The sequence below is a fragment of the Gopherus flavomarginatus genome, chromosome 7 (genome assembly GCF_025201925.1).
Source record: "Gopherus flavomarginatus isolate rGopFla2 chromosome 7, rGopFla2.mat.asm, whole genome shotgun sequence".
Classification (NCBI taxonomy): domain Eukaryota; kingdom Metazoa; phylum Chordata; order Testudines; family Testudinidae; genus Gopherus; species Gopherus flavomarginatus.
This window is the reverse complement of record NC_066623.1, coordinates 8,702,873-8,726,033: the sequence shown is the minus strand read 5'-3', so window position 1 is coordinate 8,726,033 and position 23,161 is coordinate 8,702,873. Positions and strand designations below refer to the sequence as shown.

At 41.4% G+C, this 23,161-nt stretch overlaps 2 protein-coding genes across 10 annotated transcripts in view; both read right to left on the bottom strand.

The window, feature by feature from the left end:
* Nucleotides 1–17,189, bottom strand: part of MAPK9 (mitogen-activated protein kinase 9) — a 77,042-nt gene extending 59,853 nt beyond the window's left edge. For all 5 annotated transcript variants that reach the window (XR_007775388.1, XR_007775389.1, XR_007775387.1 and 2 more), the window contains exons 1-2: nt 17,060–17,189; nt 2,702–2,878 (exon numbers count right to left, since the gene is read on the bottom strand). Coding sequence is in view for 2 of the 5 variants with exons in the window: in XM_050961612.1 (XP_050817569.1) it covers nt 2,702–2,823 (122 nt within the window). In the remaining 3 variants the exon portion in view is untranslated. The remainder of the gene's footprint in view (nt 1–2,701; nt 2,879–17,059) is intronic.
* Nucleotides 17,190–21,617: 4,428 nt separating this feature from the next.
* Nucleotides 21,618–23,161, bottom strand: part of GFPT2 (glutamine-fructose-6-phosphate transaminase 2) — a 105,396-nt gene continuing 103,852 nt past the window's right edge. For all 5 annotated transcript variants that reach the window (XM_050961534.1, XM_050961535.1, XM_050961532.1 and 2 more), the window contains one exon: nt 21,618–22,523. In XM_050961534.1, coding sequence (XP_050817491.1) covers nt 22,479–22,523 — 45 coding nt within the window. In that variant the 3' untranslated portion in view covers nt 21,618–22,478. The remainder of the gene's footprint in view (nt 22,524–23,161) is intronic.

Below are 23,161 nucleotides of genomic sequence, written 5' to 3'. Positions count from 1 at the left end.
TTCTGATATAGCTGTAAAACTTATCTGAAAAGTTTTCAAAATAAATCACTTAAAAAAATATACAGTGTGTACCTTCTAAAAATGAAACCTACATCCGTCTCTGAGTTGTGAAGAATATGTATTAAGATTAAAACCAACAAGAATGCACTTTTATGTAGAAATCCATGATTAAATTGAGTCTTCCTGACTAGTGATGTAAATCATGATTTACATCAATTTGATTTAAATTACACACCCCATACCCCCGATAGGAAAGAGCCATTTGGAGAGGAAAGGAAGAATATTTGGGGGGGGGGGGGGAGGACTGTGTTGAAAGAGGTGTTTAAAACTTTGGTAGATTTAGTCTTACCATAAAAGCTCAAATACATTAATAGTCACAAACTAAGAAAGAAACAGAATCTTGGAGGGAAACCCTGAGTTTTCTACTTTGTCTACAATATAAAAGGGTGATATGTGATTAGTCCCCTTAAACAGGAAGGGAGGAGAGTTAAAACACTCTCTGAAGGAACCAAGTTCTTTGAGCTCCTTCCAAAAATCTTTATTTTGTATTTGAGGTTAAAAAAAGACTCTCTCTACCAGCGAACACCAACATTAGATATTAGAACAAATGTGTTACTTCTTTTCACATATTAATATCAACCAAAAGGAAAAGTGCAACAGTATTAACATTGGTTCTTAGTAAAACCTGGGCAACTCTCATTGCTCCTATTCTCATATTGTTAAGGAAGTAACTAACTCCAAATCTCCTGTAGTTAAAATGATGAACTGAATAATGGGGATTCCCCCCCCACCAATGATTCAGAGCTCAACTGGATTTTGACAAACTAATAAAAGTATTTTTAAAATTCATCTTATGATTAACCAAAAAGCCCTTTTTTAAAAAGCAAAAAAACCCTACTTCCTGGAAGCTACAACTTTCCAGCTAGCAAACTGGAAGTACAACAGTTAAGGGAGCATATCATTCTTTGTATTGAAGCACTGGATTATTAATGCTGATTTTTGGCAAGTTTCTATACATATTTTACAAGATGTAGTTTTAGCTGCTGCTTCTTTAATTTGCAGACAGTTTTCAGAAGAAAATGAGAAATGGTGTACCTCTGATTTGTATTCCTACCCTTCCTCTTCAATCCAGAATTTTCAGACCAAACACTCCTCCCACCTTACAGCCTAACCTCAGCACTGGACTTCACCTTGAGGGAGCAATCTGGTTTGTAGCAGCAGGGAAGTGGGACAGAAATGCACCATATTTATTAAAAAAAGAGTGGTCACTTCCATCTTAAATTCCTCATGCCATCTGGTACTAATATAAAGAAATTAAAGTTAACAAAAAGATACATTAATCTGGAAAAAAATTAAAAGTCATACTGAAGTTTACCTAATCACTGTTTTAGAGACAGACCATTATGTCAATGTGGGCAGCCACAAACTATGACACATTGTTGAAGACTGCTAAATGACTCAATTTCCTGGAGGCCTTCATGCCTTAAACATCATTAATAAGAACCTGGCTTGGCTTGGCTCGGCTCAACAGGATTGCATACGCCAAATAAATAAATAAACGTAATCACTAATACTTAACATGCAGTGACTACACATGCCTCACTCAAACACACAAATTTCAAGGAAGAATGAAAGTTTCCATTTTAAATTTTTTTTTTTTTTTTTTACTTCTTGCCTAATAGCATGACAATGGCATTTCAGACACATCCACAACAGTTGAAAATGGGCGAGATTAAATAAATTTGTTTTACATATATATATAAAAAGGTAGAAAAATATTTTTTTTAAAATGTGTATGTTTAAAGTGTAACAGCCCCAGGGGCTGTTATTCCAACTCAATACCAGGGTATTCTTGGTGATGCCTTTCTGCCCCCTTGACCGCTGGTATCCTTTTACAGTTACCTACACATTCCTGCTAGTACCAAATAAAGTTTTGCCCAATAAAATATGGGCCTGACAGGTAATCTGGGTAGAGCTGATAGCTGCAGTCTAAAAAACATTTGAAAAGTTTTACCTTTAAGCTGGCCCAGTGCTGTGGTGCCATACAAGAGACTAAGGTTCAGGATCAGACTAACGATTCGCACATCCTGGGGCAGTGGAGGCTGGACACATAGTTGAGGTGACACACCAAGGAAGAGACGGCCAGCCCAACCCCTCACACAGCATCCCTTTCTGGTTAATCCATGGAGTGACAATGACATTGATTTGCCTCATCCTGCCAGTTAATGGCAAGGCACTGCATTGATGGCTCCTAGAAATGGATAGGAGTGATTGGGAATAAAAGGGGGGGGAAAAAGGGGGCCAGGATGAAGAAACGAGTAAAACCCAGAATCTCTCACCATCTCACTGTCATACCTTACACTGTAATATCATAACTACATGGGGAATGTAAGAACTAGAAATAAAAATAAAATGATTAATGAGAAGGAAATTTGCTACCCATTTTAACAACTTATGCAGATATCTAAGAATTTAAATTTTGTTTCCTAAAACGAAAATTCAATACTAGACGCTACAGCAAGCAGGTATTGTAGAACCTGCTTAGTTCATAATCCTGTAACAAGAGATAAAAGTATTAATTACAATGAGTATTTTATATTCTGGCACATGTATAGTTTACCTTTTTTTATACCAAGAGTATGTTCACAGTTTGCTTTGTATTTAAACTTGTTTGTGTTTAAATAAAATTTGTATTACTCACCAAACAATGCCCTGAGCCCCAGATCCTATGGGCTTCAATTGTTGGTACCGTTTTAGTACAGTGAATGTGGAATCTGCGACTTGAACACTGTAAAACTGACTATCACATTTACCGTCACTCATGTTGCAGTGTCATGTAGTTTTTTCTCCCCCAAGGACCTGGCACAGTTTTCAAGATCTTTAAACACAAAAAGAGATATTGAACAATTGTTTATTCTAAACAGGAAAATTCGTTAAAATCTTTTCAATATTTTCTGTAGAAGAATTTTTCAATATATATACTATTTATTAAATGATTTTTCATCAGGAATTATTATTAGTGCTTTGGTTTATTATTAATACATAAGGTACACATATGTAAGATGGCAAAAATAAATGGACTCTTCACGGATTTAAACAAATTAGGCATTCTTTATCCAGCTACCAGTTCTTGTAAAATAAGATACACAAATCTTTATGAATGATATCACTGCTAAATAGAGCAAATGTTTCCTTCATAACCCCAAGAAGCAACTTTATTATACTGATTCAAACAGCAGAATTTAACATTCCATGGGACTGTGATTTAACCAGCAACCTTTAAGGGGGAAAATGTAAAACCGATATCTGGAGTTGTTATGCTATTACTATTGTATGTGACTGCAATCTCATGGCAAAATTCAACATTTCTTTGTGCATTTCAAGAGCAGATAACAGGTATGGAAGTCAGTAGCACAAAAGGGCAGAGCACAGTGAGTGGCCAGGCAAGAACTGGGAAAACCCATGATACAGGGCTGCCCAGAGGATTCAGGGGGCCTGAGGCAAAGCAATTCTGGGGGGCCCTTCCGTAAAAAAAAAATTGCAATATTATATTCTCGTGGGGGCCCCTGTGGCGCCCAGGCAAACTGCCCCACTTGCTCCTCCCCATGGGTGGCCCTGGGAAAAATAAACCTTCCGCATCTTGGCACGAACCCAGTTTTGAGAAAACTTTTTTACAAGGTATCACTGGTTCTCAGAATCAGCTAGTGCTAAAAGGCACTAAATCTCATTAAAAGGGTTGGACAAATATTTTCCATCAAAACTTTTTTTGGATCGAAAACTAGGGGGTTTTAAAAAGCAGAAAAAAAAATCACGGGCAATGTCTGCTTTCCTTCAAAATTTGTTGTGGTTTTTTTTTTTAAATTGAAAAGCTGAAATTAGTCTGTCAAAACCTGAATATGGTTTGGGGTTTCAGAAGAGTGTGGACAAATATTTGCTGCTTGCTGTGTTTGATTGTTTAAAGAAACAATAAAATAATCTGCTTAAAAAAAATCCAAAACTTTTGAACCACCTCAGCTTGTGACCAAACACCTGAGCCCATCCAGTCAGAGATTCTTCCAGGTTTCTGATACTCTGCTGGCTTCCTTGACCCATATCTGTCTCCATAACTTTGGGTTCATTCAGGTTAGAACGTAAGAACAGCCATACTGGGTCAAACCAAAGATCCATCCAGCCCAGTATCCTGTCTGCTGAAAATGGCCAATGCCAGGTTCCCCAGAGGGAGTGAACCTAACAGGTAACGATCAAGTGATCTCTCTCCTGCCATCCATCTGCACCCTCTGACAAACAGAGGCTAGGGACACCATTCCTTACCCATCCTGGCTAATAGCCATTAATGGACTTAACCTCCATGCATTTATCTGTTTCCTAGAGACTGGCTCCATGGGGTCCCTCACAAACTGGAGACAGTTACTGTGGGTTTGTCTTTAGTTTAGCTTATGTACATACTCCACGAACTGAGCATTTGAGCTTGTTCCAGAATCTGGGATGAGCCTGAATCTGTTGTGAAAACTGACATGCTCAAAATAGCACCTGCATGTGAATGGACACAGGGTGCTAAAATTAAATTAACCCAGGGGTTCTCAAACTGTGGGTCAGGATCCCTCAGGGGGTCACAAAGTTATTACTGGGGGTCATGAGCTGTCAGCCTCCACCTCAAACCCCGCTTTGCTTCCAGCATTTATAATAGTGTTAAATATATAAAAAAGTGTTTTCAATTTATAAGGGGGGGTCGCACTCAGAGGTTTGCTATGTGAAAGGGGTCACCAGGACAAAAGTTTGAGAACCACTGAATTAACCCCTCTGAAGCCTCAGGGAATGTGGGGGGGGGTCTCCCTTGGTAGGGTTGGGATGGAGGTAGGTGGTGTAGGATATTGCTCTTCTCATGTGATCTCTCCCCCAGTGGCTAATTTTAAATGAAGCTACCCTCCCCTGACATGAATCTCCCTGTGGCACTGAAATTAAATATAGACTATAATTTGGCATTTGAGAAGTGAAAGGGACGGTAGCCCTAATGGAAAAGCTAACAGCTTGGCTCTTCTGCAAGCCTCAAACTGCTGAATGATGTTTTGGGTAGGGAAGGCTGTGCCTCTCAAACAGCCTGGCCCTGCCCCCTATCTGACCTCACCTACTTCCTGCCCCCCAACTGCCTGCCCCCCTCAGAATCCCCAACTCATCCTGCTCCTTGCCCCCTCACCGTAGCCCAGAGACCCCACCTCCACCACCCCACCCTGCTCCCTGTCCCCTGCCTGCCCCAACCCCTATCCACCCCCACTGAGTCCTGACAGACCCCCAGAATGCCCACGATCCAACCCCCCCGTTCCCTGTCCCATGACTGCCCCCCCCACCTCTGCCCCTTCCCTGTCCCCAGAACTCCCTGCACTTATGCAACCCCCCCAGCACCTTACCCCCGGCTCCCCCCTCACCTGGAGCCTCAGCGCGTCGTATCCAGGAGTGTCCCTGAATAGCTGCAGCGTGGCTCTGATGAGGCCTGAGCTTCTCCCCGCTCAGAGCCGCGTGGTAAGGGGGGGTGGGGCTGCGAGCTCCAGTGGGGTCTGAGCACGCAGCTCCGCCCCCTTACCACGAGGCTCTGAGCGGAGTGGAGCTCAGGCCCCACCGGAAGCATGCTGCACAGCTGTTCAGGGACGCTCCTGGATGTGCTGAGGCTCCGGGAGAGGAGTGGAGGTGGGGTCGGGCCGGGGCTGGGGTGGGAGCCTCACCCATTCTCTTGGGGGCCCCTGCGGAGCCCGGGTCCTGGGGCAATTGCCCCACTTTCCCCCACACACACTCTGGGCAGCCCTGCCATGATATCAGGCAGAAACAGAATTTCAAAAAGACATAAAACTAAGTGTGTTCAAGGAGTTTGAAATTTACGCAGAAAGAAGCACAGAGCCAATAAAGCGACTCAAGAGAAGGGATGAGATGATCAGAGCAATAACGGTAGATGTGTATCTTAACTTTAGTAAGGTTTTTGATACTGTCTCGCATGACCTTCTCATAAACTAGGAAAATACAACCTAGATAGAGCTACTATAGGGTGGGTGCATATCTGGTTGGAAAAGTGTTCCCAGAGAATAGCTATCAGTGGTTCCCCGTCACGCTGAAAGGGCATAACGAGTGGGGTCCCATGGGGATCAGTTCTGGGTCCGGTTCTGGTCAATATCTTCATTAATGATTTAGATAATGGCATAGAGAGTACACTTTTAAAGTTTGCAGACAGTACCAAACTGGGAGGGGTTGCAAGTGCTTTGGAGGATAGGATTTCCTTTAAGATAAAATTTGAAGGGGAAAAAAAAAAAAAACTTTTGGCTTTTCCGGTTTGGTTCTTTGACTGTGATCAATACCACAAGGCCCTACTTTTTGCATGATTCATGACTGCAGATACTTAATGTTCTAATAAAAACTTTACTATGGTCAATGAGCTATTGAAAAGTCACATTATGTAGATCTACAAATCCTGGAGTTTCCTTCAAAAAAGACTAAGATCTCCTACTCCTTTCACTCATCTTTCTACAAAGGAAAAATTTCATGCATGTTCAGTTGAGAATAAAATAACAAGAAATTCCAAGAGCTAAACTAGAAATAAATCTATAACCATATAAATCATGGAAAGAAGTCCCATATGTGAAGTACAACAAATTTCAAGTACCAATTCTAAATTAATCAAGTTACAAAGGAAGACGGCCAAAACATACCAGTTTAAAAATAAAGAGAAGATTTTCACAAAAATAGTCTCTAAACAATAAAAAACATTTACCAGACAGTACCTCACCAGCCATTTCAAATTTGGTTCATACAACATCCATGACAGTCTATAATAAGATGTAAATATACTATACAGACTATTTCTACACTATGACTATGCTGGCATCGCTACATTGCCATAGTTATGTCAGCATAATGGTGTATGTAGGTGCAGCCTAGACTAACAGAAGTTTTTCCAACTGTGTAGGAACACCATCTCCCTGAGCAACAGTAGCTATGTCAACAGAAGCATTCTTCCATCAACTCTAGCTGCATCTATACTGGAAGTTAGGGTCAGCATAGGTATGTCAGTGAGGCATGTGAAAACACACACTCCTGACCAACGTAGTTATGTTGACCCAACTTTTAAGAATAGGACAGGCCTGTGCAATGTTCACTACTTCAAAGCAGCAGTCTCAAGGACTGCTTTCTGTGCCTGCTAACTAACAACATTCTAAAGGTAGTTTGTCAAAAAAGTGTTCTCTAAACTCATATGTTACCTATTGTCTTGGCTGTTTCATTTACTAAACTGATGAGATAAAGACTGATGTGATACATTCAGAAGGCTATTTTCTTTTGGACATTTTTGAATATTTTAAGAAATTCTGTTCAATGGCACAGGTATATAGCTAAAAGAATTACCAGTTGGGTTTGAACGTTTGTTTTTTTTAAAGCCACAAATTTTCACATAAATCTGCAACAAAAAAGTCTTTTGAAGAGCCACGTCCTCATGTTTTAACATATTCAGTTCTGTTTTTGAAGAACAATTATTTCTAGTCTATCGATGACATATTTATTTGCCTATTACTACAGATATAAACATAACCAGCAGACACCTGCGTAAGTGCAGGTATGATCAGTAAAACTCCAGTCTCCTTTCTATCCACCATATGAACAGTTCATTCTTAGCTGGCAGGATTGCAAGAGTTAAATCAACCAGTCACCTCTTTGCCTCATACAAAGAAGGAAGAGAGGCAAAGAATTAGCAATGTAATTTCTAATCAACACAACATCTCCTTAACTGTGATTCACATAATTCTTTGCTGGTAGCCTGCAAAAAACAGATTGGTGATAGTTCTCATACATGTTTCCAATACTATGTAGCAGCTAAAGACAGCTAAAATACATACATGGAAAACTAGTATTAGTGAACTAATTGCTGCAGTTACCATAGCGATAGAAGACAATTTGAAATGGGAACAGAGGTGACCCACAGGATCCTGAATGGGAAGGAAGTGTCATTAGACAATCTCTCAATAAGCAATTATGTTGGCCAGACAATAAAAAAAAGTTACTGTTTAGTTTTGTTTTGTTTTTTTAATTAAAAGCCTCATCTATGACCAGCTTTTGGATGACATTTTCATTATTCTGGTACCTTTCGGAAACAACAAAAATCACTTAAACATAAGAGACAGTGAAAACATTTTGTTATTTTTTTTTCAGATACACCTATATTCACACAAATTAAATCAGTATTTGTTCTAATGGGCCTAATATTATGTATAATACTGACTAGGTTTACTGTATTCTCCATGAAAATATTTGAGATTTTACATTTATTTTAAAACCAGAAGCAAGACTGTCACACAGGGCAAAAAGACACAATCTTGTTCACATTCCTTTGCCAGCTACTGACAATCCCCTGCCTGCTGCGGAAAAGTGATGCCAAATTACAAAAAAGGTAAATAGTAAACGCTATATAGGTTTCAAAATCTGATAATCCATTGTGTCTAGAACTTAGATAAATCATCAACACAAAGTGTCACATATAACCATGCAAACATCTATAAGTACTTGGCACAGTTTTGGGGCTCAAAGTACTTTCAGCAAGAACAAAACATAATGGGAAACTTCCTGAAGAATCCACAGGACTGCTGAATGTTTTAATCTATTATAGCATTAGTCTTCAAATTGTCAGAAATTAAATTTAAAAGAGGAAACTAAATAATAACAGGAACCAGTGTAATGGCACAAGTTCAGTTATTGTGAGGATGGATTTTTAAGAACATTTGAGTTTGGTGATGTGGATAAAAGGGGTAAGGATGCAATTTTACACATAGCCAGTAACAGGGAACACTGCTCGCTTAATCATCATTTTTTTCCTGTTCACAATTTCCACGTTAACACTGAAGAGAAAAACATGAAGTGGGAGACAAGACTGAATCTACTTTCTTTTGAGTAATCAAACCCACATTACTGGGGGGGGGGGGAGAGAAAGAGACTCAAAACACCCTTCTTCCACACATACCCCCTTACCGCCATGACCTGCTGTCCTGAAGGAAAGTCAAAGTAGATCAGATACATTTGTCAGCAGCTGTCTTTCGGATCATGTTAGACTATAAACAAGTTTAAATTTCATTATTTCTATTAGAGGAGGAGCTGACAGACCCCCTTACATTTAGGTTGCCTAGCACTTTCCGTTATAAAGGATAATTAATACATTTTATTCAAGTATTATTAACATCTCCATTGTTTGCAACAGGTCTTTGATACTCAATAAGGAGAAACCCCTCAGGCTACAGACATGCCTTTTCTTTGACCAGCCACATGACATTTAGATTTAGCTGAGCTGCAATACGTTTAAAATGATCACTTCCCTTCTTGTGCGCCTCAGAAATTTTTGGCTTCTGAACGCCCTAAAGAGCCTGTTCTTTCTATCAGTGCTGCCACCACCACTGTGCAGGGAATATCTGGAAACTGACCTTCTTCAACAATCCTTTCCTCCCCCTGACCCAGTGTCTATATAAGGAATGAGCTGGGGCAAAAAGGAAGCCTGACCATTCCTAGACCCAGTACATGGTACCATCTGCCCATTCCCCCACTACAGTGTAACTACAGTCCTATAGCTCAAGTGATACGAGTCTGTGTTGTGGTGCTGAGGGTTTAAACCCTGATCCTGATACATGATGAGGAGGTTGTTATAACGGTACATATTAAAAAATTGGTTTTACATCTCTAAGAAAACACACCTAGGAAATTGCATACAAAAAATGTTAAAAGAACGTTATTTAGGTTGCAAAGTTTCAAGCACTGTGAAAGTTAAAAAATGCTAGATTTACAGTTGCCCAGAAAACCTTAATTCAGCTCCCTTGTGCTTATGCATTATGATCTTTAACTACATTATTACACACTATTTTTTCCACAGAACCTTCCTCTCATTCAGTGAACAGGCTGGATGCACCTGGAGATCAAATTACGGTTGTATAGACCACCATAAATTTGGCATTTTCTAAGTATTGGACACTGCAACCTAAATAGTATAATTTGTTGAAATAAAGACAAATAACTACATTAAAGGAAAAATTCATCAATCTTTTCAAGACTTAAAGCCACTGGAAATGGCCTTTTTAAAAAATTTACATTGTATTTAACATTTTAAAAATGTTAAAATACTTAATTCACTGAGGCTGACAGAACAGATAATGAAGATAATCACTTTCCTTTTGGTTTTAATAGAAACGCACTCACTTTTAAGCATTGTTTTGGGAATGTTTCATCACATATTTTAAATGTTTGTGTATATATGGAGTTTTTGGTTTCAATTGTTAATTCTACTGTTTATATTTTCTCTATAAACAAAAAAGCACAGAAAAGAATACATTTATATAAAACCAGCAAAAGTAGAGTGCTTTTCCAGTTGAAATCATTGTGAAATTTCTTCTCCATCACAGGAAATATCGCAGTTTCCATGAAGTAAAAAGTTACGCTCAGAGCCAGTCATACTGCTACATAAATGTGATAAATATATTGAAACCCAGAGTACATAATTTTTGCTGGATTTGATATTTTCATTTATCTGTGATGTGATAACTTTTGAATGCAGCATCTGATCAATTCCACTAGAGGATACACTGAGCCTCTGGCATCTGATTAGCAGACCAATTAGCTTCAGCTATTGTTTACAGATTAAAGAACCCAGCTGATGACAGCCATAAAAATCTTCCAGCATAACATCATTCATTTTAGCTCTGTCCCAACAGATTTTAAAATGCTGACCACCTGAATGACTTATCCCCCAGATAGAAAGAAACAATATTGGTAGAGGAGAAGGTGCAAACAGGGTGAGCACACAGAGCTCCTTACATGAGAGAGGAGAATGAAGGACCTGGCATTGAAGGAAAGGGAGAAATAGAGGGCACACAAAACCCCTGGCATATGGTGGAGAGGGAAATGGGCAGGGACACAGGGATCATACAGAGCCCTGGGGGGAGGGGGGAGAAGGGAGGCACGCTGAGATCTTGGTAGGCAGACCCAAGTATGGGAGCAGGAGGAATATGGGGCACAACAGCCCCTGGTATAGGGGGAAGCGGTAAGGGGTGTGTGTGCAAAAAGTCCCTGATAGGAGGGAGAGGCCAGAAGGGGTGCAGGGAGTCCCTGAAATAGAGGGGGACAGAATAGGGAGCTTGTGCAGGGAATGGAGTGATGCAAAGAACCCCTAGCGTGTCAGTGAGCTCAGCCCACTGAAGCAACAAAGTGTGCAACCCTTCAGAACAGGCCTAATAGGATTTAAAGAGTTGTTCAAGAGAGCACCTTATTACATCCAGGTACTGCAAGAATACTAAACTTTATTTAAATAGGAGAAATAGCCTAACTTTACAAAAAACTTATAAAGAGAGACTCATAATGAGCTATAAAGTGAATTTTTGATAAATTCAGAAATTTGTGAACAATCCTCCCTCTTCCAAAGCTCTTTCAGACATCTGAGTAACCCCAGTGACTCTGAGAACTCTGTAAAGCAGAGTTCCAATTTTTCCTATATTTTAATTTTCAGAGCATTCATTTCATATTTTGTTTTATGGGATAGGATTATGACAATCTTCGTCACACTTTCAAATTGAGGAGGGACAGCTGAAAGAATACAAACTATGAAGTGGGAATTTTTTTAAACTACATAATGGGGAGCCTTTGCTTAGTAGTCAAAACTTTAAAATATCATCATCATAGTATCCAAGCATATAACATAATTGCTGCCCTAAAATTAAGCAGTTTATTGCTGTTCTCTCCATCATTCCCTCCCTTATTCTGCAAGTTTTAGGTCCTCAGCCCCCTGCATCCTTTTGAGGAGTCCCCCCTCTTTCTTATTCTCTCTCAGCAAGGGTCGCCACATGGGTAGCTAGTGTGCAGCAAGAAGGTATGCTGTAGATTTACACTCCATTTTGCCATGCCCTAAATCTCTGCATAGACAAGTCCTGCAGACCAGAGGAAAGGCAAGGTTTTAAACATCACCCACCCCATGCCCGATCTTCAGCATTTGAGCTTAATGGGTAGCAGAACTGTGGTCAGCAACTGAGTAGAACTGAGGTGAGCAAAGTTATCGCTGGACAAGGAGAAGGTTAAACCCCAAAGTAAAGATCACAGTTACTTGTCCTAATTGCAGCAACTGTCTGGGTAACAGGGATGGGACCATTTCCCAGCACACTGTAAGAAGAATATGACGGGGGGAAAGGGGCCAGAGTTTGCAGCTATTAGGACCCAGACCCTCCTTAGGCCTTATCTTCATGAGGAAAAAAAAGGTCCTTACTCCTGAGGGCATTCTGCACCAAAAAGTTAAAAAACCTGCAAACAACATTTTAAAATTCTGCAAAATTATTTCAAAATATCTGTCAACAAGTTTTTCTGTAACTATACAGATACACACACAAATTCCCCCAGGAGTAGAGAGTTAAAGAAACCCCTATGACAACCCAGTTCCTGTTTCTCTGCTCCCACTCCCCCTGAGGCCAGCCAGGGGGTCAGACACCCATAACCCCTACCCCTCAGATCCCAGCCATGGCCCCCCCACCCAATACATCCAAACCCCCTCCCCCTCAAAGCCCAGCCATGGGGTCCCCCTAGCCCAAATACCTGCACTCTCTCCGCCCCAGAGCCCAGCCATGGGTCCCCCTTGCCCAGATACCTGCACCCCCTCCTCTCCCCTCCAGAGCCCGGCCACGGGGCCCCTCCAGTCCCAATATCCACACAACCTCCCCCCAGATCCCTGCCACGGGCCCCCCCCCGCATCTCAGACAACCGCACTTTCTCCCCCTCAGAGCCCAGCCACAGCCGCCTTGCCCAGATACCTGCACCGCTCCCTCTCAGAGCCCAGCCACAATGCCCCCCTTGCCCAGATACCTGCACCCACTCCCCTCCAGAGCCCAGCCATGGCCCCCCACAGCCCAGACACCTGCCTTCCCCTCCACCAAGAGCCTAGGGATCCAGAGAGAGAAACAGCCTGATGCACCACCCTCTCCTTCCCTCACGGCATGCTGGGAATTGCAGCTGCCATGAACCCTCTAGCTCCCTCTCCCTCCCACCAGAAGTGACTTCTATGTGTGAGCTGAGCTCTGCTGGTCCAGTAGCCCCTAGTGGCAGCTAGCAGCACTGCAGCCCATTTCTGTGGGGGGAAGGAAATTCTGCGCACGTTAATTTCTGCAGAATTCTGCACTGCAGAGTGGCACAGAATTCCCCCAGGAGTAAAAGGTGTACTGATAACTAGAGGTAAATTTCTAGTAGAGAAAAGGCAGTTTGTAGTTTTCATACAAATCAGTAGGTGAAGTCAGAGACTAGGCTTGCTCACAGGCTTCAACTGAACCTGATAACTCATGTGAAGAATATAAATTGCCTTGTCTTTACCAGGGTTTTACCTTGAGCTAGCTAACTTGAGTTAAGAACTTTTTTTTTCCTGATAGCATTAAAGATGAAGCATTAAAGGAAGGAGGAAGCTACGAGCTCAAAAGGCATTTTGACAGAATTTGACTGTATAAAACTATCCTAAAATTAAGCTGATTTAGAAGAGAGGATAAATGCTCTCTGAACTCCAGACTTTTGGAAACTGCTTTGATTAGGATTCGAGATCACCAACTTTGTGAGTCAACTCGATTTCTTGACTCTCAAGTACCAGTCTCTTAACTGACAATAGTTTATTTGACCTATCATATACGTCATGGGCATGCAAAGCATATTCCATACATCCTGACTGTAGACCTGTATCAGTAGGCCCAACACTGGTACGGAAAGTCAAGGACTCCACTGGAATTTAGCATCACATTCAATTTAAAAAAACAGAAGTTTTCAGTTACTGATGTTCTCATATTATTTAGTGAAACAATTATGATCAATATAGAAACAGAAATCTAAAGTATTTATGCTATAAAAGATGGATAGTGATGATAATCTCACCAATATCTTCATAAACTGACATCTCTTGAATCAATATTATGTACTATCAATTTAAAAGGATTATACAAAAGTAATAAATATGCACATGGTGCATAAAAAAGCAGCTGGGTGGTCCAATCTGAAAGTTATTTTGTTTTCCAACTAGTTGCAACCAGGAGAAAAGTTCCAGAACCACAAGGCTAATATAGCATGTCAGATGCAGTAAACTTGTGAATACATTTTAGCTTACTTGCACTATTTAAAGTGTAATTACAGTCAGCAGAGTGACTATTCAAAAGTGGCATGTTCTTACTAAACAGATCCATTCTCTGTATATCTTCAAGTCACATCTGCTTATTCCATAGACGTACCAAGTTATTACTGTTAGTATTTCACTCTAAATACAGGTCTGGAGAAAGGCACTTCAACAAAAATATAAACATCAATTTTGTAGAAGAATCTTTATTGCTCGCAGTGAAGGGCAAAGAATCTCAAGGAGCATAACTTGATTTTTAAATCCCAGGCTGAGATTCTAATACTGGTAGTTAGATAAAATTTGTAAGTTTATAAAATGAAAAGATGAAGTCACAGAAACAAGATATGGGAAGTTTCAGTGTCATTTTTTGGTTTTTAACTATCATTTTTTGTAACATAAATGCATTTAAACCTAGCGTGTACCTTACTGGTAGGTCAGTGGTCCCCAGTCTGCTCTTCCCCCTACTCTACTCCAGCCCAGGCCCAGACACCAGCTCCCAGCCATGGCTCCGGCTCCGTTCCCAACCGCAACCCCCTAGTTCCAGTCCTGCCCATGGCTCTGCTCCCAGATGCCGCCCCAGCTTCAGCCCCCACTCCTCCGCAGCCCTTCTCCCACCTGTGGCCCCCTGCTCCTGGCCGCAGTTCCAGCCCCACTCCTAGCTGCAGTTCTGCTCCTGGCACACCAGCCGCAGGCCCACTCCCAGCCCAGCTGCAGACTCACTCTTGGCCCCAATTGTGATTCAGAACACTCTAGAATGTTAGACTTTTTGGGATAATCAGTTTTTAACCTAATAACCTTGACAGTGAATTGAAAAGCAGTAAGTTGAGACAGCATCTTAGTTCTGAAGGTAAAGTTCTGTCACAGCTGGTATATATTGTATAGCAATAGCTCAGACCAGACTAGATGATTATAATTATCCCTTCTAGTGTTGAAATCTATTCAGCTGAACTACTACTGAAATGTAGCAGTTATGAAAACTAACAAAACAGACGTAACGTACAAAAATACAAGAAACCAACAATTGTCAAGCAGTTAGAATGAAATAGTATACACTCCTAAAGATTCAAAATACCTTCAGATTAGACGTTTGGCAACTAAAACTTCTAGACCAGGGGAAGGCAAACTTTTTGGCCTGAGGGCTACATCAGGTTTCCAAAATTGCATTGAGGGACGATTAGCAGAGACTGCGCCTCCCCAAACAGCCAGACGTGGCCCAGCCCTGCCCCCCATCAGACCCTTCCTGCTTCTCATCCCCTGACAGCCCCCCTGGGACTCCTGCCCCATCCAACTCCACCCTGTTCCCTATCCCTTGACAGCCCTCGGAATCCCCACCACCCCATCTAATGCCCCCTCTCCTTCCTGACTTCCCCCAGAGGATTCCTGCCCCATTCAACCCCCGTTCCCCACCCTCTGACCACCCCAACCTCTATCCACACCCCTACCCCCGAACACCACTCCAAACTCCCCTGCCCTCTGTCCAACTCCCCCTGCTCCCTGCCCTGTTACCGTGCTGCCTAGACTACCGGTGGCTAGCAGTGCCGCAGCTGCGCCACCCAGAGCACCAAGATAGGCAGCTGCGCCGCCTGGGGGCGGGAGCCAGTGACACCACCACGCAGCTCCTAGCACCAGGTCAGGCCCCGGCTCTGCAGCTGCGCTGTCCCAGGAGCTCGCAGCCCCACCGCAGAGAGCACTGTGCCGGCAGCAGAATGAGCTGAGGCTGTGGGGAAAGGGGAACAGCAGAGGAGGGGCTGGGGACTAGCCTCCTGGAGCAGAAGCTCAGGAGCCGGACTGGACGGTCCCACGGCTGTAGTTTGCCCACCTCTGTTCTAGACTGCTGCAGTGACTGTACTCATTCTCCAATCAAAAGGCTAGTCAACAACTACCTCTAAAGCACATTTCAGCAGTACACCCAGTGACAACACGGTGGACCTCAGCTTCCCAGGGCTGTTTCTCTATACCAGATTACACTGCCACATAGTGATTTAACAGGTTTAAAGAGAGCATCTTTTGAAAAAAAAAAAATCTTTTTCGGTTGTGAAATTATTCTGGTTCAGCAAACAGAAAGCTGAAGTCATGTTGACAGGTCAATTTTAATCACATTTTTACACTTTGAGCAACACTGCCAAGTGATTATTTGGGATGACACCAGATCAGTCATACTCAATGTATGCTGCTCAAGATGCAAAGGGCTTTGATACCGAGTTAATGTTCTAGAAACGCAGACTGGCGCCATGCCAGTAATATACCAGTTGCCCCGAGAAGACGTGCTCCTCTTAAAACAGGAGGCCCATGCAAGACAACTAGACCAACATCTCAGCGCAGGGAACAGTCCTTAAGTACCCGGCCTGGCACTGCTCCGGTTCTCTGGGGAAGCCTATTAACAATGAATTTCCCATAGAGTTGATCACACCCGTGGGGGCGGGATTCCTTCCCCGCACCCTGTAGTCTAGCTACTAACCCCCGCCAGGGGGGCACGAGGCTGAGCACCCCCGGGCCGGCGGGCATCCAGCTGAGACGGCTCCTCCTGCCGCCTGCAGCAGGACGGAGGATGCGAACCGAGGGCGGGAGCTCGCGGCCGGCGGGCCCGGGCTCTGACAGACTGCGGCACCGGGGGCGGGGGAGGCCGCCTGGCGAAAACACAGCCCCAGCCCTCTGCGGGGCAGCTCCAGGGGCACCGCCTCGAGCCGAGCCCCAGCGACAGCCCGCCGGGCAAGGCGGGGCAACAGGGAAAGTTTCGCTGACAGCTCCGCGCTGAGGGGAGCGGGCTCAGCCAGCCCGACCCGCACGGGGCTCAAGTCCCCATACAACCGGCCCCAAGGCCTGGAGACCCGCCCCTCCCCCCTCTTCCGCCCGGCCACACAAGCCGCCCGGCCGCAGTTTCCCCTTTTTCCCTTCCCGCTGCCCTCTCCTCCTTCCCTCCCTCACCGTCTGCTCTTGAGGCTCGGCGCTTGGGTCCCGCGGCAGCCGCTTCGCTCCTCCACCTCCCAAGGCCTCCTCGCCACAATGGCCTCTCCTCGCGGCCCCCTCACGGGCCGCGCCAGGTCCGGACCGGCTGACGAGCACCCACCCTGCCCAATCGCCGCTCAGTGCCTGCCGGCCGCAGCCAATCAGCCTGCGGAGGCGGGACCCGATAGCCACTACATAAGGAAGAGGAGGCGCAGGGGGCTGCTGCAGTAGAGGCGTGGAGGTTGTGGGGTTGGTTGGTTGGTTTCGGGTACTTCGCTGCCGCCTCGTGCTGATGTCATCAATTTATGTTATAGTCAGTGTGATGTCACCTCACCCCATAGTGTCCTCATGAGATGCTTGACACCCTCACTTCAGGGTAAAGCAGCATTGTCAGGGCAGTGATGTCAACCCTTCACCACAAACTGCCATGAGGTGCAGTCAAGGTAGAGCCTCCTAGTGCCACAAAGTGATGCCATCCCCTCCTGTCAGGCTGGGATGTGGTGCTCATTGCATCACAAGATGCTGTGGTCACTTTCCATCCATGTTTTTAGGAGATAGTGGTGGGATGTGAGCATTCTGCCACTATGGAGCCTCTCCAGTTAGTTCTGTAACACATGGCATCTATATTTAGTTACCACAAAAAATGGGGAGGAGGTCCTTATAGGGTCAGCCCCTGCCCCTTCAAAAAAATTATGAATAGCTATTGTAATCTGCAGCATTGGTTTAGAATGCCATGTTTTATATTTATTGTAAGTGATACCTGAGCACTGAAAGCAAAAGTAAGTGAGGGGAATACGTGGGCCTCTTTCTTCTCCCCTCCTCCCCCCAAAATCTACATTACAAGCCTGCTCTTCTGCACTTCTTCCCTCCTGACCTCACGCTTAAGACTGCTTGCTTTTTAGAGCAGCTATGACCAAAAGTAAAAAAAAAATCTTGACACAATTTACCCTTAATGATCATTTCCACCTCTACCTAGTCTCCCCTCACTAATTTTAAAAAAAAATTTAAACACCTGAATTAATGTGCTTTACAAACTAGTTGTCAACTTGCCTTAATTACTGCACTTTTTTTTTTTTTTGCAATACAAGAAAAGTAGCTGCTCAGTAAACAGGTCCTTCCCACCACCTGCCAAAAAAAATTCTGTTAACAGATGCCATGGGCATCCAGGCTTTTTTTTTTTTTTAAAAAGTACAGTGAAAATCTGTTTTTGAAAAGTAAAACAAACCCTCCTGAAGAACTATTTATCAGAAACTACTAAAACAAGCTATTATACCACTATCAAGCCATTAAAATGTGTAAGTAGCAAAACATCTCTATTTAAAAGCAACCCTGCAAGATGTCTTGTATGTATATACACAAAATAATTTCTTGACAAGAACGTACATGAGCCAATAAAATCACAATAAAAAATTTGAATGAAGGTAATTCTTGAATGTTCTGACATGACAACGCAGTAGAGTACTTCACTTTTAGTTACCGCATTCCCTTGAGGTTTATAATAGCTCAATAGTGCTAGTCCACAACTCTGTTTACATAATATTAAAGGGGAAATGTAAAATTTTTGCAAATATGTCTAGTTTAAGACAGGGTGGATTTGATTTAAATCACTAGTCAGGAAGACTATTTAATCCTGGTTTTCTACATGAAAATGCATTCTTCTTGGTTGTTATAACCTTAATACATATTCTTCACAAGTCAGCTGTATGTTTCAGTTTTAGAAGGTACACACTATACATTTTTAAACAGTGATTTATTTTGAAAACTTTTCACATTAGTTTTACAGCTATATCATAAAGTGAATTAGTGTTTGGTTATTTCATTTACCATAGGTAAGTGAAGCAGATTTTTATGAAGTCATTGGAAGATAACAGCAGAACTATCTCCAATTCTACAGGTTAATATTTGAAGGATTTTCTTGCCATGCTGTATTAGAAGGCAAACATCACCAATAGACATTTAAATGGTTTTATTTAACTAAAGCCATGTTAAGTATTCTGGATTTTTCTCTTCAACAGCAAACATATTATTCTAACAAAACAAGCATATGTCCCTCTTTTCTCAGGCTTTTTCCCCTTATACAGATCTATTCCACCCCCAACAATCTTGTATTCATTGAACTTTTTGAAGCTTTGCACTTTGAGAGGTAAGGGATTGACTTTGTGTACACATTTGCAGAGGGACAACAGAGTTGAGGTCTGTTATTTCTTATTTTTTTTTTTTTTTTTTTTTTTTAAATGTTGCTATTAACAAGCATGTTCCCTCTGGAGACACAAATCCACAGTTTGAGAACTGCAAAACTAAGCATCTCTGATGGTATCTTCTAGACTGAGCACCGAGTCCCATTGGGTAGATAGAAAGATCAACCTAAATAATTTATACACAAGCCTGTGGAACCCCATAAGATGGGTCCCTAATCCATGAACTATTGGAACTCATTTAAAAACTTCTCTTAAATGTTACATGAATATGTTGTCTCATACTACAGAATTCTAATTTATAATTCCTATTCCATGATGAGATCTTTTAAGTAAGATGCATTATAGTTCAAACTGTCTTTAGATAAGTTTTTTCCTCAAAAAACATTTTATAAAAAAAATCCAATTTTTTTTAAAGCATTGATTTTTATCCACCCTCATTTAAGATCAGAAATTATTAAAAGATTAGGTACAATTGTCTGTTACCAAAAAAATCTGTTTTTCATATTTGCTATAAGAAAGTTTAACTACAGAAGTAGCGCACTATAAATGGATTGTACGGTACACTGTCTATTTTAAAGAGACAATATCTGAAGATCAGGTCATCCATCCTTCAAAGCTGGACTTATGGATTATATCAGTGAGACTACATAGGATAGGATTTGCCATTGATATTAACATGCTGCAGCTGGGCTTGAGTTCCCATGATACAGTATTGCAGTTATCCAACTGTACAGGATGAAGGGAGTATTTGATAACAGGACATTTGAGAAGACATTGAGAATTTCTGTACCAAAAACAGAACAGTGTTCCTCTGTGATAAAATATCCAAACATCAAGGAGGATTTTCCCACACCCTGTGTAGTTTTCAGGATCTGTGATACTTGCTCAACAAGAAAAAATTCCAAGATTCTTGCCAATAGGGAAAGCTGGAAACCAACTTTCACACCAAGGTTTGGTTGATCCCAGCTTGAAAATGTACATAAACATTTGTTGGCATGAGTCAAACGGAGACCGGAAATTTTTGAAAGGGTTTTAAGCTACAATGCAAGTGACATTTTTCCTCTTCACGTGAAAGGTGTGAAAGTAGTAAAAATGACTTCCTCTTTAAAATTGTGGGAAATGTCTAACAACCATATCAAAAAGGAAGACACTACAAAAAGAGCTGGTAGTTCAAATGAGAATATTTGTATCTGCACCCGACAATTGATAAGCACGTTAGAAAAGCTCAGATTCCAAGACCAGAAGAGATCATTGTGATGATCTAATCTGGACTGTATAACATAGGCCACAGAATGTCCCTCAAATAATTCCTAGAGCTTCTCTTTAAGATTAAGATTGGACATTTTTCTAACATTGTTAGCAATGGAGACTCCACCATGACCCATGGTAAATTGTTCCAATGGTTAATTACCTCCACTGTCAAAAATGTATGCTGTATTTCCAGTTTGAATTTGTCTAGCTTCAACTTTGAGCCATTGGCTCATGTACACCTTTCTCTACTAGACTGCAGAGCCCATTATTAAATATTTCCCCCCTCCCCATGTAGGTACGTGTAGATCAATCAAGTTACTCCTTGCCTTCTCTTCGTTAAGATAAGGAGAGACTCAAAAAGCTTTATTATCATAAAGACATGTTTTCTAATCCTTTAATCATTCATGACTATTCTCTGAACTCTCCAATTTGTCAACATCCTTCTTGAATTGGGGGCACTAAACTCAACATAGCATTCCAGCAGCAGCCACATCAGTGCCAAATAGAGGTAAAAATAACCTCTCTACTCCTACTCTTATTGTAAGACACTCGTAAGACATTTTTGTATAAATTAATTACTGCAAATAGTTAAGCTTTAGCTGTATATGTACCTCAAAAGGAAATCATTCAACTGGGATTGAAGCCTCTATTGTGCTGAATATTGTACATACAGTAAGAGTCTGAGGTCTAACAAGGCAAGACATACAAAAGGTGGGAGAAAGGTAAAATTATGCCCATTTTACGAACAAGGCACTGAAGCAGAGAGAGATTAGGTGACTTGTCCAATGCCACAAAGTCTGTAGCATAGTTTAACCCAGATTTTGAAATCCTGTCCATTGTCTTAAGCACAAGACTATTCTCTAAAAATGAAGCCTTGGACAGCACTTTTTTTTTTGCAAGAATGAAAAATAAGTGAATGTTTTAATATTCTGGTACTACAAAGATTAAGAAAAATTATCTGCAAAGCTGGAAAAGCAGATGATATTGTACTGAAGAGTAGTTAATGTATACTCATTTGTTTCTTTCATCACCAGTTTGGAAGGGGCAGGAATCAGGTAAGGTAAAAAGATTTCACACACATACGAGAAGAGTTTACATTCTTTATTTTTTTCTTTAATTGCATAGGAATTTGATTGTACAATCTTTTAACAGAAGCATTGTAACCCACTTGAAAACATCCAGTTCCCCTATTTTGTTGCACAGTACATTCCATGGATATGAAGGCGGAACTGCACATGAATCAAACTGTTGATCTGATTTAGATAAACTTTTAGTTAAATAAATCTGAAGGTGTGCTTGGGAATTTTCAGCCACAGAAGAGGGGTGGGGAAAAAGATGATTAACAAAGAAATATTAGGTGCAGTGGAAAGTCTAGAAAAGCTAGGAGAAAAAAGGGTGAGGAAGGGAAACCCTCAAAGGCCACCGATTTCCAGTTCAAAGATAAAATTTTTAAAAAGTGACTCTGTACACAAATTAATAAAAAGTTACATGCTCAGAATTTACATTCTGGGCATTACCAATGCTATAGATAAGCAACATACTAAAAAAAATAATTTAAAAAGCTATACAATTGTACTTATAAATACTTTGTCTTTAAAACTAGTTAAGTAGTGTTGGCCAAAAATGTTCACAGTTACTCTGACCAGAGCTGTATATATTATATATATTGCACAGTAGTAAAAAAGTTCATTCATTATACCTGTGTAAACAATGCTCTCTCCCCTCTTTGGCAATTTTTAGGATTTAAAGGAACAACATTTGCCATAAGCAAAAGCACTTGGGCACAAGGCACAAGAAAAGCTTTTAAAACAGCATTTAAAACAAGTTTAAAATGGTCCCCAAAACGTTCCAGTTATGGTATCATTCCACTTAATGTCATAACTATTAATTAAAAACAGAAGTAAAATTTTAAAACTTCGTTGAAAAAAAATCACACTGTTGTGGGTTGTTTATTCCACAGTCACAGATTTGGCCAGATTTCGTGGAAAGTCCACCTGGAATGAATAACAGATTTTCAGAATCTAGTAGCTAAGGCAATCCTCTACATTTGTTGAATTAATTCAATTTGTGTGCACAAATGCATGTATCAATGAATTCTGCTGCCCATCTGTCCTAACACCAGTGAATGCACAAGAACATTAATTCAAAAAAAAAAAAAAAAATTTGATTTTAAATCCACAAAGAAGTCAAAAGCTGCCTTACAATCCATCCCTCCTTGAATATATCCATTACTATGATAAAACAGCCTATCATATGATAAATTTTAAGACAGGCATTGGAACAGACTCTCCAAGAACGGCACCATTCCGAGATCAATGTTCTTAGTAATTTTTATGAAAATGTACTGCACACGCTCCTTGAATAAATTTCACTTACCCTGGTAATATTTCCTGAAAATAGACAGAGAAGTCTGCACTCTAATGACTGATCATTTGCTCAATTTCACTCTTGAAAATGGAATTTTTATACTTCAGTTAAAAGCAGTTTAAGTTAGGGGACTTATACTGAAATTCTAACTTGACTAACTAGATCACAGCTACTCCCTTGTTAACATACATTAACTATTCCTCTCTTTAGGCTGATATGAGAAAGTTCACAAGCATGTTTCTCTAACTGCAGTACCAAAATACAG